At 40.8% G+C, this 16661-nt stretch overlaps 1 protein-coding gene across 1 annotated transcript in view; it reads right to left on the bottom strand.

Annotated features, from left to right (window-relative positions):
- Positions 1-952: 952 nt before the first annotated feature.
- Positions 953-16661, bottom strand: part of LOC138288572 (guanine nucleotide-binding protein subunit alpha-14) — a 502384-nt gene continuing 486675 nt past the window's right edge. The window contains exons 5-7 of the mRNA XM_069230083.1: positions 14520-14649; positions 9433-9586; positions 953-5001 (exon numbers count right to left, since the gene is read on the bottom strand). Coding sequence (XP_069086184.1) covers positions 4811-5001; positions 9433-9586; positions 14520-14649 — 475 coding nt within the window. The 3' untranslated portion in view covers positions 953-4810. The remainder of the gene's footprint in view (positions 5002-9432; positions 9587-14519; positions 14650-16661) is intronic.

Here is a 16661-nt window from a genome sequence, read left to right as displayed (position 1 = left end):
GTAGGCCTTTGAAGTGTTTTAAATGGGACAATAAATGAACTAATTGTAAGGACCAAATACTTTGCACAAACATCTTAGTCTGCTATGCAGCATGAAGAACTGGACGGTCAGACTGGTGAAACAGGAAAGACATGATATCGGAGAAAGTAATGCCACTGGTCTGGAATGTTTTAGGACCTGTAATGTAAGAGGTGGCATAACCCAAAATGTAACAAAGTGCTGCTGAAAAGGCAACCCAGTGATAAAAAGCTCTTACCAATAACTAGAATCTGGGGTTGTTGGTCCTGAAGGGTGTTCGGATTGGATCGGATGGACACTGGCCTGCAGCAGGAAATCTGCAAAAGCAGGGAAGAGAAAGACCCGGGCAGAGCCAAGCAAGCAACAAATAAAACCCCCGTAAGGGAATAAATCAGAGGAGATGAGAATCCACAAACAATGTTGCAAAGGAAGATGTGGTAGGAAAAGGCATGCTTTAATACAACCCCTGCCTTGTATGACCTAGAAGTGTAGCTTACCTAGAACCTTCTTTGGCAGCCACCTTGAATTGTACTTTGGTCGAGGGAACAAAGAAGAAGACTGAGTGCGGCTGCCATCTCGCTATGGGACTGGCACTGTGACTCTGTGAGACCCTGGTCTCTGCCGGACTGCCAGTGGTGTCCTGGTCACCAAAACCACCAACACCCTTCCACGCCAAATGTTGCCTAGATATTTGATATGCTTGCTCTCCTTGCAGTTCCTTATCATTCAACCACCTTACTCCCTACAAAGCAACAAGAGCGTTATCATGGTCAGAGACTGATCGTCAGCAGCAGTGCATTCCTGTTGCAATGGATGCTGAATTCAACTGATATCATCAAGCAGAGTAGACAATGAAGGCCAATTATAGTGTGTGGGATGAATTCTCGAATAAAAATGCAGTTTCTAGGAGAAAATATGAACATTTATTCATAAATCAAAGAAGTACAGATGCCGTTTAATTGAAACATTCACCAAGTGAAAAACAAATATTTACATTTAATTTTAACAAGCAAAAAACACGTTTCCACTCATGGGTTATACTATGAAGGAAAATGACATGATGGGGCTGGGCAGTAGATGGCTTTAACAAGTCACATATGCATGTGCAATGCTTATGAACATACTTTGATGGAGGCCAGATTGGACACCACAGTAACGAAATTAATTGCGTAAGGATAAGAATGTTAAATACCTCAGAATTATATTTCTGGTAATAATAAAAGCAACAATTAAACTGTCTCATTTGGTAAGAAATAAATGATGCACATCTAAAAATACAGTGGTTAGCAGCAAGGGATATGTTCAATAAAAGAGTTGTATGCTTCTTGGTAATGGCCAGATGGCTTTCTGGCAATTTTAGGAAGTGGGTGCTTTCAAGTACAACTCTATTATTGCTCCCGACCACATCCCCCTCAGGATTCCTTACATGAATATGCATCTAACCAGCATTCCAGGCAGGGTATGTGAATAATTGGGGCTTAGCAGTCTTATGGTCTGAAGTGGGAGGATCGCTCGCTAAACAGCAGCACTGATGGGAACAAGAGTGGTACGAGACCCCTAAATGTTTAACACACCCGCAAAAACGCATGGACTCCATAAAGCCATCTGCCACCCTACCCACATCTGACATTTTCACTTAGGCATCCTTCCTCCCAGTGGATTTTACATTGTCAAAACATACAAAACATTGTGTTCCTTTATGAGAACTGAAGAATACAGTGTAAAGAAACGATAGCACTCTGCTCAGGGCTCCAGACAAAGTTTATAAGATCGAGTTCTGTGCTTCAGACAGCAAAAAAATGTACTTTTAGGTAAATAAAACAGGGTTTAAAAATATATTTTCACCTCAAATATCTACTTGGGCCGAAGACAAGCGCTGCAGATGCAGACGAACAATGTAGTGCAGCGGCAGAATACCGCGAGATCTCCATTTCATTAATGTAGGGGTACTTGCTGACTGACACGATTGTACAAAAAACACCAACCGGGTACTCCATCTGCCTGGAGCCCTGACCCTATTAGATCAAGTGTCAAACACGCAGAAACCAGTGGGTACAATTCACTAATAAGAAAAAAACCTTTAAAAATGCCTGCATATCTACACAAAGTGCAAATGGTTTACTTTCGTGACGAGTAAAATATTGAACGTACTTTGCCTTTTCCTTCATTATTCTTCAGTGATTTGCTGCATTTCTCATTATGTGGACACAGAGTACCTAATCGATACTTGCAAGGATGTAGAGGATTATGACAAAAACAACACGATGTCCTTAAAAGTATACCTATATGGATAAGTAGACAACACCACTACAATGATCTACACACAATGTAGTTTATGGGCATTGTTCCATAAAAATTAATGACATTTGACATGATTAAGCCTTAAAGGATAGAAAACTACACATCAGACCATCCTGATGACTAAAGAGTTATTATGTACCCGTTTTACACTGCCATCACAATGGGTACATTGTGCAGTCATGTCTTCCTGTCAAGTTGTTCTTCTTGAGTCTAAAAAAGGTGATTTACTCCTGCATAACGCAGCACTGCCAGTGAATGTGATTAAGAACCACAAATTGATTACATACAATGGTGAACAACTATATAATGATAATCTTAACAGAAACACCTGTGCTAAACAAAAGTTGCTAGAAATTTTGTTTTCCTTTCTCTAATAAGGAGTCCTTTGAATACGTGAGCATGTAGCAAGACACAGCTCTATCTCTCCTCACAGATATCCTTTGTAAAATTCTTGGTGTGAGGCAAGTTTTACTAAAATTCAGAAATTCAACAGGTGTTGAAAACTGATAGACTGGTCACGAAATACTAGTGCTCAAGTTGCTTCAATTCCCTGAACAGCCGTTTGGATAATGGGAGAAAAGTATGGGTAATATTTAATTTTCTACATGGAACTGTCAGGAGTGCATTGACAATTATTTTCAACTTGTACTTTAAATAAAGAGATTGAATATACATGACGTGCTCCCTCAGCACCCAAGATCCTTAAAAAAAATCAACTTTATCTGTGCTACTCTATTCAGGCTTTTGCATTTGTCTTGGTATTGCTTAGAAGTAAAAAGGTGTAGCATACTATGGTGTACCCCTATATAAGACTTACTTCGAACTTTTCCGTTTTTAGCTTCCAGCGATGTATTGCTTTCGCTGTCTTTCACAAGTGCTGATGAGATTAGTACAAGGCCACGCTGTGCCACTGAGGTTACATTACACCACTGGACATCAGGATGGGTCACTTTCTACATCACAATTTCACATGCATGGTACGACACCACGCTCTGCCAGCTGTGTGCATTACAGGTATACAAGACAGGCCTGCTGACTTTGCCAATGATTGTCTTTATTTTGTTGCAATTTCAGATAATTTTCTTTCAATGAGAGCAAAAAAACATTGTTTCTTTATTTGACAACTACTTCAGGAACTTACTAAACATAAATTGGTGCACCCTGCTAGTGGAGAATCCAGCTTAATCATAACTTTTCATACTCCAAACCAGGAGCTAGAAAAATGAATACATTTGTTGGGAGTACCCCTGCAGCAAGCTTTGCCTCCAGAAATTCAACAAGGGGTGTCTGTATGCGAGTGTGTGTGAAGCCATGAAGGGAAGGCTCAATTTCAGATGGCAGTCAACAGAATGGGGCAGATGCCCTTTACCACTAGCATACTGTCTTTTACCACAGCAGGCTACTGACGTAAACAAACAAGACCCAGGAACTAGAACACATGAGGGGCATGCACATTACTAGAGTCAACTGTGCGACCCCAGTTTTAATAGTCTAGCAGTTGTACACTTTGCCATATTTTGGTGTCACTGTTAATTGCATAGCTGTTTATAATTCCTAATAAAAGGGATAGACGTGTTTTGAAAAGTCACTTCCGTATATACATATATGTATATAAAAATACATATTTACATTTACCATTCCATTTAATTTCACACCCTGTGAAGCCCGGGGTTCCATTGTGCAATAATCTTTGCTACATGCTTATCAATTTTGGTTTTGGGTTGACATTCACGGACAATGTGAGCAGTGTTGTTAATGGCCAAAGTGAGTGTCTTCATTATTCACACAAATATATTGCAGGCAAAATGACTACATACTACAGATTTAAAAGTATTTAAAATAAACAATTCACTCTTTTTGGCTTGTCATTGCTAGGAGATACATTTCCAATGAAAGAAATTAACAGTATTAAATATTATGAATATCCCCAAATCAATTACAAACAATAAAAAGTCTCCCTAGTTTAATGATATTATTTACAGTACAAAAGCAGCACTGTTTTACCAAACCTAAGGCAACGTTGGTTAGAACATATACCACGAGTTAAAAAATAGATACCAAACAATAAAAAAAATGAATAAAATGCATAATGTTTGCCCAGATTCAAATATAGTTCTATAAAACATTCTTAAATATTCCTATTCTCACAGAAGTGGCAAAAAGTTATCTCACAACCAAAATCAGACAAGGAAAAAACTATATTAAAAAAACAGATGTCAACATATACCTTCAGAAAACAAAATCAGTAAACCTTTTTTCATATAGAAAATATTTGCTACAAACCATATTTTTGAATCAATATGTATTCTACATAAATGAAAGGAATATGCAAACAGAAGAGACTCAAATACATGTCTAAACATGTTTCTATCTCACAGTACGCGCTTGTGAAATTAAAACTATATCATACGGAGAAGACATTGTTGGAGGGGTTCGTCGTAGGATGGTGAATGGTGGGATCAGACATGCTCTTTTCCTATGGACTCGGCCCCTACACCAAGTTGAACTCCCGCAGATTCAGTTGAAGGATGGTGTCCTTGACGGCCGCAAAGACAAAACGGATGTTTTCGGTGTCTGTGGCACACGTAAAATGGGAGTAAACAACTTTCTCTTTATCTGGATTCTGATCTTGGTAAAGCTTCAGAATAAACTCTCTGGCAGCTTTGGCATCTTGCTTAGGTCCTAGTCAAGAATATAGAAAAGTATTTGTTAAATCATAGGCAATGTAAGCTTTTTTGTATATCAACAACTTTATGATTTCAAAGAAGATAGACAACTCATGAAATAATGACGACAATGAGCAGCAATTAAATTATGCATAGCATCATTAAAAAGAGCTTGCAAACAGTCAAAACCTTCAGATGCAGGGGTTGTTCATGTCTGACCTCTGCATGATTCACACTACAGACCAATATGTATTCTATCTTCTGCTTCCTGAAACTAGCAGGCACTAGACCTTTAGAGATCAAGGTGTTATCTGAGTAAGCCAATATGTAAGGCGTTTCCGCAGTGAGGACTACAGCTTGAAACACTAATGTGAAGTCATTTAACTCCAATACATTCATTTACTTCACAAAGGGGACTGGTTTGGTATTGCGCTCCTCTGGCTGATGTGTCTATGTGGGCCACAAAGATTCATATTTCTGTCCAACCTTTACAACATTCAAGCAAGGATGGCCTGCAGTAAAATAGGTTTAGCTAATTCAAGTGAATACTGTACTGTTATGGATCAAATGGGCTGTGGTGAGAAGAAACTACATTTTGAGTTGGTTCGATTTCAGAAGTTGGAGATGTTCAAGACTGAAGGCCCACAAGGTTCTGTGTAAGGTACATAATGTCTTCTGGGGAGAAGATTTCATATAAAGTGGTCATTTGTATAACGATAAGGGACACTGGCTCATCTTTGAAAAGAAACAAAAAGTTCCAGGTGTAGACTGAACAGTACTGTAAAGAGAACACAGACTTGGAGATCTGCTGATAAAAAAGGTGAGTGGTTGGACAACGATGTGGACATTTTGCTTTGCTGAGATTTATTTTTTAGGAAAGCATCTCAGAACATACTGTCATGTGTGGCACGACTTTCCTGGCAATACATACATGTTACATACAATCAGGCCTGACTGTATGCCACAATGAAGGGTACTAAATCTTTGGAGTGGGTATGTGTAAGTCTTAGGGCTTAGAGAACCAAAACTAATAAATATTGATGCTCCGAGTGTGTGCACAATCGTCATTATTTCATCTGTAGCCTGACATTAGTTGAAATAACAAAAATAACAGAAATACAGCAGAAAGGAATCTTCCATTCTCCTGTCCAAAGTACTACATGTAGTAATCAGCATTGCAATGCCATCTGGCCTTGCACAGCACACATTTGGAAGTAAGAAAGATACAGATTTGGTTACAGCTGCTTGCTTTTCGAGTGTCTTTAACAGAGGCATTATTCATGGTCTTAAGTACAGATATGAGAGACTGCACAAGAGCACCCCTCCCCTCTCCATAGAGAATAATTGGGAAGAAACGTACAGAGACCCAGGAATTTGGAATAGGGAGAGAGACAGAGAGGAAGTAGGGATGTGTGATGTAAAAACCTTTGGGGTTTCCTAATGTTTATTTTGTTTTCTATTGAGATTGCTGAGATTACTGTAATAATCACCATTATCCATAAAATCATTCATACATAAGATGTATGTGCATAATAAATAACCTTGCATTGTAAAATACCAATAGCTGTGTATCTACTATTTCCAGTAAGTGCAGTAAACCTATATACATACATATATACACATATATATATATACATATATATATATATACATATATATATATACATATATATATATATATATATATATATATACATATATATATATATATATATATATATATATATATATACATATATATATATATATATATATATATATATATATATATATATCCTCAGTTGTGTTTTCATTCAGGGAGGACCTGGCCTGGCAGTTTGGGCTGGACTGTTCCCATTGGACAATGGTCAAGACTGATTTGCATATGACTGGGTCCAAACTGAGGTAGCAAGGTGTGCAAGAGAACACTGGGCAGGGATTCGGCCTGAGTAATTACAAGTGGCTGAGAATAATTCAAGGGTTCCATCCATCTCTCTTTTTTTTTTTTTTTCTTTTTTTTTTTTAAATACTTTAGTATCCTTTCAGTTTTACTCACTGAGTACATGTACTGTGAGCTGGTGTTTCTGGTTAGAGTTTCTGCTTCAAGGCCTGCATTGTTTGGTTTGTGGACAAGGGTGCCACCACTTGAGCTTTCCATCCATCTGGCCTTTTCTTGGACTTTCCTTGTTCTAGGCGGTAGTGGCCATCTTGATAGTATTCATGCCTACAGTATGTTCAGAATGCTGCAGCTTAACTTGGTTTGAAAGAGACTGGATTTACATTATTGTGTTTGGCACAAAAATGTATCAACTGAACTGCAGCAGTGTAAACAATGTAACTTTGGAACAAAAAATTCATCAAGTAGGACCTTCTCACCCTAACCTTGTTCTCCCAGAGATACCTAGAACGCGACTGAGTATGAAACGTGACTACAGAACTTCGGATAACTGGTTTAAGACATTGGAACTTGTTCCCTCAGGATGCTAAAGACTGGCAAATATGGATGAGCTTCACAAAAGCGGTCAAAATCCCTCCTTTTCACAAATTAAAGTACAAAGCATCCATTGTCAAGGTCAAGATCTCTCTTTTAGATTTCTATTTTCGTATACATCAGGCCCTCGTAGAGAATTTTGGGGCAGATTTAAGAGCCCCTAGTGCCACCTTAGCGCCTCAAGAGCTTTTTTTTTTTTTTTTTTTTAACGTTAAGGCGGCGCTAAAGTGGCATTTTCCCCGCACCATATTTACAAAGTGACACAATGCATGCATTGTGCCACTTTGTAACCCCTGGAGCCACATTATGCCTGCACGAGGCATAATGTATCCAAGGGGGGACGGCCGTAAAAATGGCAGAAAGAAATCTAACAGATTTCTGTGCGCCATTTTTCCCAGGATTTTTTACACCTGCTCAGGGCAGGCGTTAAAAGCAGGCTCCCAGTGGTTTCAATGGGCCTCTGGGTGCTTTGCAGGATTAGCGTCAACATTTTTGGCACTAGTCCTGCAAAGCACCGAACTAGTTTAAAAAAAAATTATGATGCTAGTTCCCTAACTACCGCCATGGTGTGTCGTAATTTAAATACAGCGCACACGTGATGTTAGGGGGCACTAAGGGGCGCAAGAAGAGTGGCGCTGCAATAGGTGCTGCGCCACTTTTCATAAATCTGCCCCTTTGTCTCGTGAGCACCTTGTAAAGAAACAATTTAATTTTTTTTTTTTAAACGAACATCCTTCCTCAATCAACCTCAGATGAATGCAAGGCTGAGTTATCCCTGTGCAGCTTTAATCTATTAACATCCAATTGCACTCCTCTCCAAACACACCTCATAGTTGCAAAAGATCAAAGTGGCAGTTGAGAAATATCACACCATCACAAGCCAGACGATTTTTTTTATTCACAGATCACGATCGTGAAAGAATAGTCCTGTCACATGCATAGTCCACATTTTGTCTTCTATCTCAGGAACGTCTGGGCGATATTTTAACAAACCAAGAAATGGCTCGAAATGACAGAATGGCAGTCGTGCTATTAAAATGTGGTGACCTTCCGCCCAGCATACTTCATGTTTAATGCGCATAAACCTTCCTATGGTAAATGAATAGTTATTTAAAACCGGACAAGTTTTGGGCCCCACCCCCTTACATTTGAACTCTGACATACCTGGCCAAATTTAAGATGTTCAAAGTTTGGGGTTTATAGACTGTTTACCCCAAAGTTCGGTGCAAATCAGTCAGTGGGAGACAAAATTATTTAGGTAGCAGAAAAGGGGATGTCCTCTGTAATGAAGTGCAACAACGCCTTTCTACTATTCATTTCCCCGCTTCTGTCATTCTTCCTGATTTATTTTTTTCTTCTCTTTCCCTGTTCATGGTCACATTGTAAATAGGAAAGAAGCTCATTAAGACCCCAAAGCACTTTTTTCAATTTTTCCTTTTCAGTTACAAAAAAAAGAATAAAAGGAAATTACATTGACAAAGTTGTGCACACTTCAAACTCTTCAACTTTGAGAAGCTGTTAATTTTTTTTTGAGGTTTTCAAACCTGGCCTGGTAAGAAACTTACAGCAAATAAACTAGTGCTAAGTATGTGTGCCTCAAAACCTCTTTTGTGTGAACTGTTCTCTAAAAGTAGGTTTTCTTTGGGATTTCTCTTTTGAAACTGCCATTTTGCAGGTGGCTCATCTACCTTTTATTAAAACAATCAGCTTGGGTAAAACAAGAACTGCCATCTTCACACGCCCTTAGTTCCAGGTCATACTCAAACCACGCTGTCTGGAAGGAAACTTCCATTGTATAACTCAGTTCCCAGATGGTAGCTCTTAGTTGGTTACTAGTCATTTTTCCAAGACAGTCAAGCCCAGTGGTACGACGAAATTTCCTTAGCACCAAATAGTTTAATGGGTTTTAATTTTACCAATACTGTAACAAATATCTTTTTAATGTAAAAAAATCTCATCTCTTGTGATAATGCTTACCTGCATATTCCGGAAAATAATCAATTAAATGAGAGATCTGGATTTTCTCCTCTAGAAGATCCTTTTTATTCAAGAACAGAATGACTGAAGAGTTCAGAAACCAGGGGTACGTGATAATTGTTTTGAACAAGGCCTTGCTTTCTTCCATTCGATTCTATGGGGAACAGATTTACAAATCGGTGTAAGCATACACGTGGGAGCAAGCAGAGAAAGAATCTTTAGAGGCCATTCTTCACAAGCCATATAGAATATCAAACAGAGGACGTTTAGATAAAAATATACATAAAAAAATTACCGTTTTTAAAAAATTTTTTTTAAATCAAACATACACTTTTAAGTTGCACTTTTGTCAACTTTCGCATAACACAATTAGTAATATATTTTCAATTAAGACTCTAAATAATGCAAGCTGTCGTTGGTTTTCCCCCAGGGCCTTAACATTGAATAAAAAAGTAGCACCATTGATATTGGCATCCCCATTTTAGATTGGATTGGATTGCTGAAACCTTTCTTCAGCATACTTGAGAACCCCGTATACTTTCAAAGGGGCAACTTTAGTAACCCTAGGCATCAGTAGAGCGAATTTTCCAATCGTACTGATGATGTCCTAAACGCTTTCTTTTTTGCAGCAGCAATTAGGTTGAAAACAAAGTCGGACTAAAACAGAAACTTCGGGGGTCAAGGCCACATATCAGCCTATGGAATGTGCACTGATCCTGGAAACGTAATGCAATGTGCAAGTCACTTTTTGTGACATTCAATGGACTGTCGATCAATGTTTACACTAAGTAGCAACTTGAAATCAAGATAGCCTGCAAGAATGCAAGACAGGCAGAGATATTTCTAATCTAAAGGAATTTATGAGATCTCTCTAACATACAACAGCATCAGTCCTCGATTCGGACTACGGATGGTAATGTTTGGAGAAAATGTAAATTTAGGATTGATTACCACCCTGCAGATTTTATCCCTAACTGAACACTGCCCATGACTGCTGCTCCTGGTCTTTCCGTCTTTTTAGATAGCAGAAACTGTTGCACGCTTCTAACCATCAAGTTTCTGCACAGTCGTGTGTGTGCACTGGAGCCAGCGTCATCAATGAAGACACCTGATTTGTCTGGTAACCCAGATGTTTCTACGTTAAGCAGTGTGATTATGTGGAATATCAGCCTACATGCATTCCAGATCCAAACCTATAATAAAAATATTACTGATCGATCTTGGATTTTTATAAAGCCAGCTCCTCTAAACAAACGTCGAAGAAAGAAATATAAGCAGACAAGTTCGCAAGGACTGAAAAGTGTTGCTGGTTAGAGTAAGCTTTGCAATTCACTGGCTTATTTACCTTTACATCCTGGCAATAAACAACACTCAGAAGCATTAAACATGCAGCTAATTCCACTTCTTCCAGTATCTCTTTATCCTCAACGCTGATGTCAACGCATTTATTCCAACCAGAAGAGTTCCAATACGGTTTTCATTTCATCCTCACTTAGCCTATGGTATAGGCCTGCCCTACAGAGGCATTTACTTCAAAGTCAATGATACTACAGCTTTCTCTTTCCTGATTATCTAATCAAGGCCCTTGCTCTCATGAGCCTCTGAGATGGCTGACACCAGGCTATATTATCTCCTTTTCAGCAGCCGACTTATCAGCAGTTGCTGCATGAAACTGCCAAAGCAAAACACTAGAATGTTTGAGAAATGTATTTGGCCCTGGCACGGTTTCTGGTATAAAGAATAGAAACTCATCTTATAATCGTTTTTAACAGTGGAGCACAGAATTCGCTGAGTCTCTTCAGCTCTACTTAAGGAAACCAAATCATGTAATTTTTAGCTTTGAGGCAATCCCTCCTTAAAAATGTGCTAAAACCAATCCTTTAAACTAGTCTTCTTGCACAGGAGTGCGGTGCAACCTATATAACTGCATTAGTGCAGTGGACTAGACATTTATGTCCACTGCAATACCTCGTTGGTGCAGAGGATGTGAATGTCTCCCGCTTCCACCACCAGAAGGATTTTTTTTTGTGCAAAATAACCTTGATTATTATGATTATTTTTTTTAAACTGTGTGACACATTGCTTTTGCTTTCACTCTGTGAAATCAAAGCGCTGACAGCTCTCTCTTTTTCTCTAGGTGTATTTTTTAAAATGTGTGGGGTGGAAAGGCCTGCACTGATATCAAGCCTGACCTCACCTGCATAGGCCCCAACAGTGTTCCTGCTACTATTGGGGGGTGGGAGGGGGAACTGGGGAAGAGGAAATAGAGAGGCGGGCTTACCCCCAATCTGTCCTCTCTGGACGCAAGAGAGATTAAATAAATGAAACAGGGCTCAGCCCGTCTAACAGCCCCATACCCCTAACCTCTAAAGCCCCAATGTTTTTCTGCCCCTGAGGGGCAAATTAGGGTATTTACTACCTATCAGCCTCCAGGGGGTGGCAAAATGCATACAGGAGACTAGGAATAAACAATAAATAAATACATAAATATATGACTTATTCCTTATCACTATTCTACCCCTCCCAAAAGAATGTCTGTTGCCTGGGAATTGGGGATGTGGTACAGTTCCAGGATGGGTTCAAATTCACACGCCATTCCATTTTTCACTGTTTTCCTTGATGGTCTGGTGTGTTTTCCACCTCGTGGGGCGAGCAGAGAGGTGACAAACACCCCAATCAACCCACACATGGGGGCTGAAATCCCACCTGACTACTGGGAGGAAAAAAAGGAAGAAAGGAATGGAGTGAGGTGCTGGACCTTCTTGGCTACAGCCCCCACCTCCTAGCACCAGACAGTATTTCTGCCCCCAAGGGGAGGCAGAATGGAGGAGGGAGGCCATATGTCAAAGCTACACCCAAATAAATTCCCACTTCCTCTCACTTGCAATAGTGAGCAGCTGCACTATTCAGGCTTTGGGTCAGCCAGCTAGCAAGAAATGCTACGCACCCTAAGCATTTCCGAAGCCTAAATAAAAAAGAATATATATTTCCTATACTTATGTGACAGAAAACTGTGTTCTTAGCACAATCAATCTTTAGCTGGGGCAATTTTTACAAACAACACAAACACTTTGTTGCACAGTGCTTTTTAAGAATAAAAAAAAAAAAACTGCATTTTCGCTTTTTTCTAGGTTCCAGATAGAGAAATACAAAAAACTTAAGACCCTTTAGAATCCCCAAGATGTGGGGAAGAAAGAGAAACAAATCTGGCCTGGGTACCTACTGCTGTTGAAAAAGGTTCTGAAGGCTTAAGCGCAAACTACGCCAAATATCAAAAAGGGCTCTGGGGCAGAGAGCAGGAAGGTCTGCAGGCAGCGGGGGGGGGTCTCAGCACTTGAAACAGAGCACTGTATGACATTACCATGGATGCCATTGCCACACATGTAATACCATGTGTTGACATTTACAATGTGAGGCATTACATTGTGGACATTTACCACACATTTTTGTGATATATGTGTGATTTAATTTTTGAGGAAACCCCTCATACTCCTGTTTTATTTTATACCTACCTCCCTTTATCCCTTCCCTATCCAGGATCTCAAATCACCCTTCACACTTACCCCTGTTTAACTCTAGTAATCCCTTACCTCCCTTTATCCAAAGTGTTAAACCTGGCATCCTTGGTGTGGTTTCCCTAAACTTTTTGCTCTCTGACCTCCTATTTTTCTGACCTATATTGCTGGACTTTAGGACTCTGTGCGCTTTACCACTGCTGACCAGTGCTAAAGTGCAGGTGCTTTGTCCTTTAAAACATGGTTACATTGGCTTCTCTACAATTGGCATATTTAATTTACTTTACTGTATTTGCCTAGGGCCTGTACATTAAATGCAACTACTGGGCCTGCAGCACTAATTGTGCCACCCACATCAGTAGCCTTTCAAACATATCCCAGCCTACCATTGCAGAACCTGTGTGTGTAGTTTTAAACTGCCATTTCGACCTGGCAAGTGCAACTTCTTGCCAGGCCCAAATTTTCCCTCTTTAATAAATTTAAGTCACCCCTGAGGCTGGCCCTAGCCAGCTCCAAGGGTACAATGCAGTGTATTTAACAAGTTGGACATGCACTTTTAAGTTTAACATGTCCTGGTAGTGAAGAACTCTTCAATTTGTTTTTCACTATTGCAAGGACTATCTCTCCCATACAACAGCATTGGGATTTCCTTAAAACATCTTTTAAGCATAATTTTCAATAGGAAAGAGATAGGGACATGGAGTTTGGTGTCTCTGGACTTAAGTTAAAATCGCAACTTATGGTGAAGCCGGATTTATAATTGTAAGTCTGAAAATGCCACTTTTAGAAAGCTGGAATTTTCTTACCTTAAACCATTCTGTGCCATAAGCCTGTATCTGAATACACATCTGGGTGGGGCTGGGTGACAGCAAGCCTTTGTGAAATCCCTCGAGATAGCTAAAAACAAAGGACACTCAACTGCAGAGCCCCGGACCTACCTTCCACCAGTGAGCTGTTATCCAACTGCTTTGCCTTCTGTCCCTGCATGGCTCACCGTGACTCAGGGCGGACCTGGAATCGCTATGTCCCTAATGCTGCAGGACGGTGCACGGGAGCCATCGCGAGACCTGGCGTGGCTGCTCTCACCGCACAATTGGTGCGCCAGACATCGCGCAGACTGCTCCTGCATCCGGTGAAATCTCAGTGACATTGAGAAACCCGACACTGCGTTCCACAAGCTGCCTGGGAACTTATATGAAATTATTTTGACCCACAGACTCATTCTATCAATGCTCTGACTTATTTTTTAATGACAAACACAAGAAGGGTGAAGTGGGCCCTGCATTAAATTTTTGACCTGGGCCTCACAAAAACTGTTAACATACCTGAATGTTGTTTGCTTAATTTTACAACAACATCAAACAGGTATCTACGTTTTGTGCTCTCATCACCAATTTAATTTGGCAGAAAAAATGAATTCATAAATTCAAAAGAACAGCAGAAATTATCCTGCGGTTTGCTTGAACATAATTGGTTCCATAATCAGCAAAACATTACCATTACACTCAGTTATACTGTAGAGATAAACAAGTAAGTCTGCTTTACACTCACAAAATACACTGCACGCCTTACCTCGTTGTCACACTCAGCAAGGACTTGATCATATTCACTTAGTGCAACTAAGAAAATAATGGAGGTAACATTTTCAAAACAGTGAATCCATTTCCGTCTTTCGGACCTCTGACCACCCACATCCACCATTCTGTTGAGAAGGAAAAGGGAACAGTTAAAAATTGAAGACCTCTACTCTGGCAATATGATTTAATAAATAGGAGTGCAAATATATCTGCCCGATCTAAGATTGAAGTGAAATTAAAATATCAATAGTTTCCCTTTCTGCAATGATAGGAATGGAATTCATAAGAAACAGGTGGTTTCCTAAAATATACTTAACCAACTTCACTGAAAGAGTACACGAATTGAAAGACATACATATCTGTTGCAATCAAAATAAAGTACTTCATGTTAGGGATGGTGCAACCTGATCCATTTGTACACTCTCCTTTGTCAAGTAATTGCTGTTCTCTCACTGTTTCCCTGACCTGTACAATGGGCAGAAATTAAACTGACATAGTTGTCTCTGTTTCTCCCACTAACGCTAGACATAACTCAACTTGGGGATTATTGGACCTATTTTTCTTGCTAGCACCTTCGTTATGCCATTTGTAGGAAGTTGGCTCTGTATATACTATCTCAAAATGAGAGAGGGTGTGCACAGTGTCCAAGGGTTTCCCCTTAGAGGTTGATAGTGGCAAAATTAGATAATACTAATGCTCTATTTTGTGGTAGTGTGGTCGAGCAGTAGGTTTATCAGCGGGTAGTGTTGAGCATTTGTAGTACGCACACAGGCAATAAATGAGGAACACACACTCAAAGACTTAACTCCAGTCCAATAGTTTTTTATACAGAAAAATATATTTTCTTGATTTATTTTAGAACCACAAGATTCAAGATTTGAGGTAAGTACATAAAATGCAAGGTACTTCACACAGGTAAGTATAGAACTTGATTCAAAGCAGTAGTACACACAGTTTTAGTTATGCAAAAATCAACAGTTCCTGGGGGAGGTAAATTTGGTTAGGTTTCTCAGGTAAGTAAAGTACTTACACAGTCAGTCACCTGGGCATAGGCAGCCCACCGTTGGGGGTTAAAGGCAACACCAAAGACATCGCACCGCCAACACAGGGCCGGTCAGGTGCAGAGGTCAAAGGAGGGCCCAAAACACATGAAGAACAGGGGTGCTCCGTCTGCGTCCTCGGGGAGCAGACCAGGGTTTTTTTTTGGAGCACTGGTGGGGGGGAGGGCGGGGCACAAACAGGCCCACAAAACATACCCTCAGCGGCACAGGGGCAGCCGGGTGCAGTGTGCAAAGTAGGCATCGGGTTTGCTATTAAAAGCAATGGAGGGACCCGGGGGTCACTTATTCGATGCAGGCAGGGCACAGGGGGGCTTCTCGGGACAGCCACCAACTGGGCTAGGAAGAGGGCTGGCTGCTGGCCACTCCTGCACTGGAAGGGGGTTCGTCTCGGTCCTGGGGGCTGCAGGTGCAGTGCTTGGTCCAGGCGTCGGGTTCCTTGTTACCAGGCAGTCGTGGTCATGGGGAGCGTCTGGATCCGCTCTGCAGGCGCCGCTGTGTGGTGCAGGGGGGGCGACTCCAGGTACTCACGTCGTCGTTGTCACCTGGGAGTCCTCTCTGCGGTGTTTGTTCTCTGGAGCTCGAGACGGGAGGTCGGGTGCAGAGTGAGAAGTCTCACGCTTCAGGTGGGAAGAGAGACTTCTTTGGAAGTTGCTAAAAAGTTGCAAAGTTGTTGCTGTTTTTGAACAGTGCCGCTTTTCTCAGGAGTTTCTTGGTCCTTTGGGTTCAGGGCAGTCCTCCTGGTCCACAGAGGTCGCTGGTCCCTGTCAGATGCGTCGCTGTGCAGGTTCTTTGAGTATGGAGACAGGCCGGTAGGGATGGGGCCAAGTCAGTTGTCGTCTCCATTGTCTCTGCGGGGCTTTCAGGTCAGCAGTCCTTCTTCTTGTAGGTTGAAGGAATCTGATTTCCTGGGTTCAGGGTCGCCCCTAAATACTCAATGTAGGGGTGTGTTTAGGTCTGGGGGCAGTAACCAATGGCTGCTGTCTTTGAGGGTAGCTACACCCTCCTTGTGCCTCCTCCCTGAGGGGAGGGGGGCACATCCCTATTCCTATTGGGGGAATCCTCCAAAACCAAGATGG

This window comes from Pleurodeles waltl, chromosome 1_1, assembly GCF_031143425.1.
Source record: "Pleurodeles waltl isolate 20211129_DDA chromosome 1_1, aPleWal1.hap1.20221129, whole genome shotgun sequence".
NCBI lineage: Eukaryota > Metazoa > Chordata > Amphibia > Caudata > Salamandridae > Pleurodeles > Pleurodeles waltl.
This window is presented reverse-complemented; position numbering and strand designations above follow the sequence as displayed.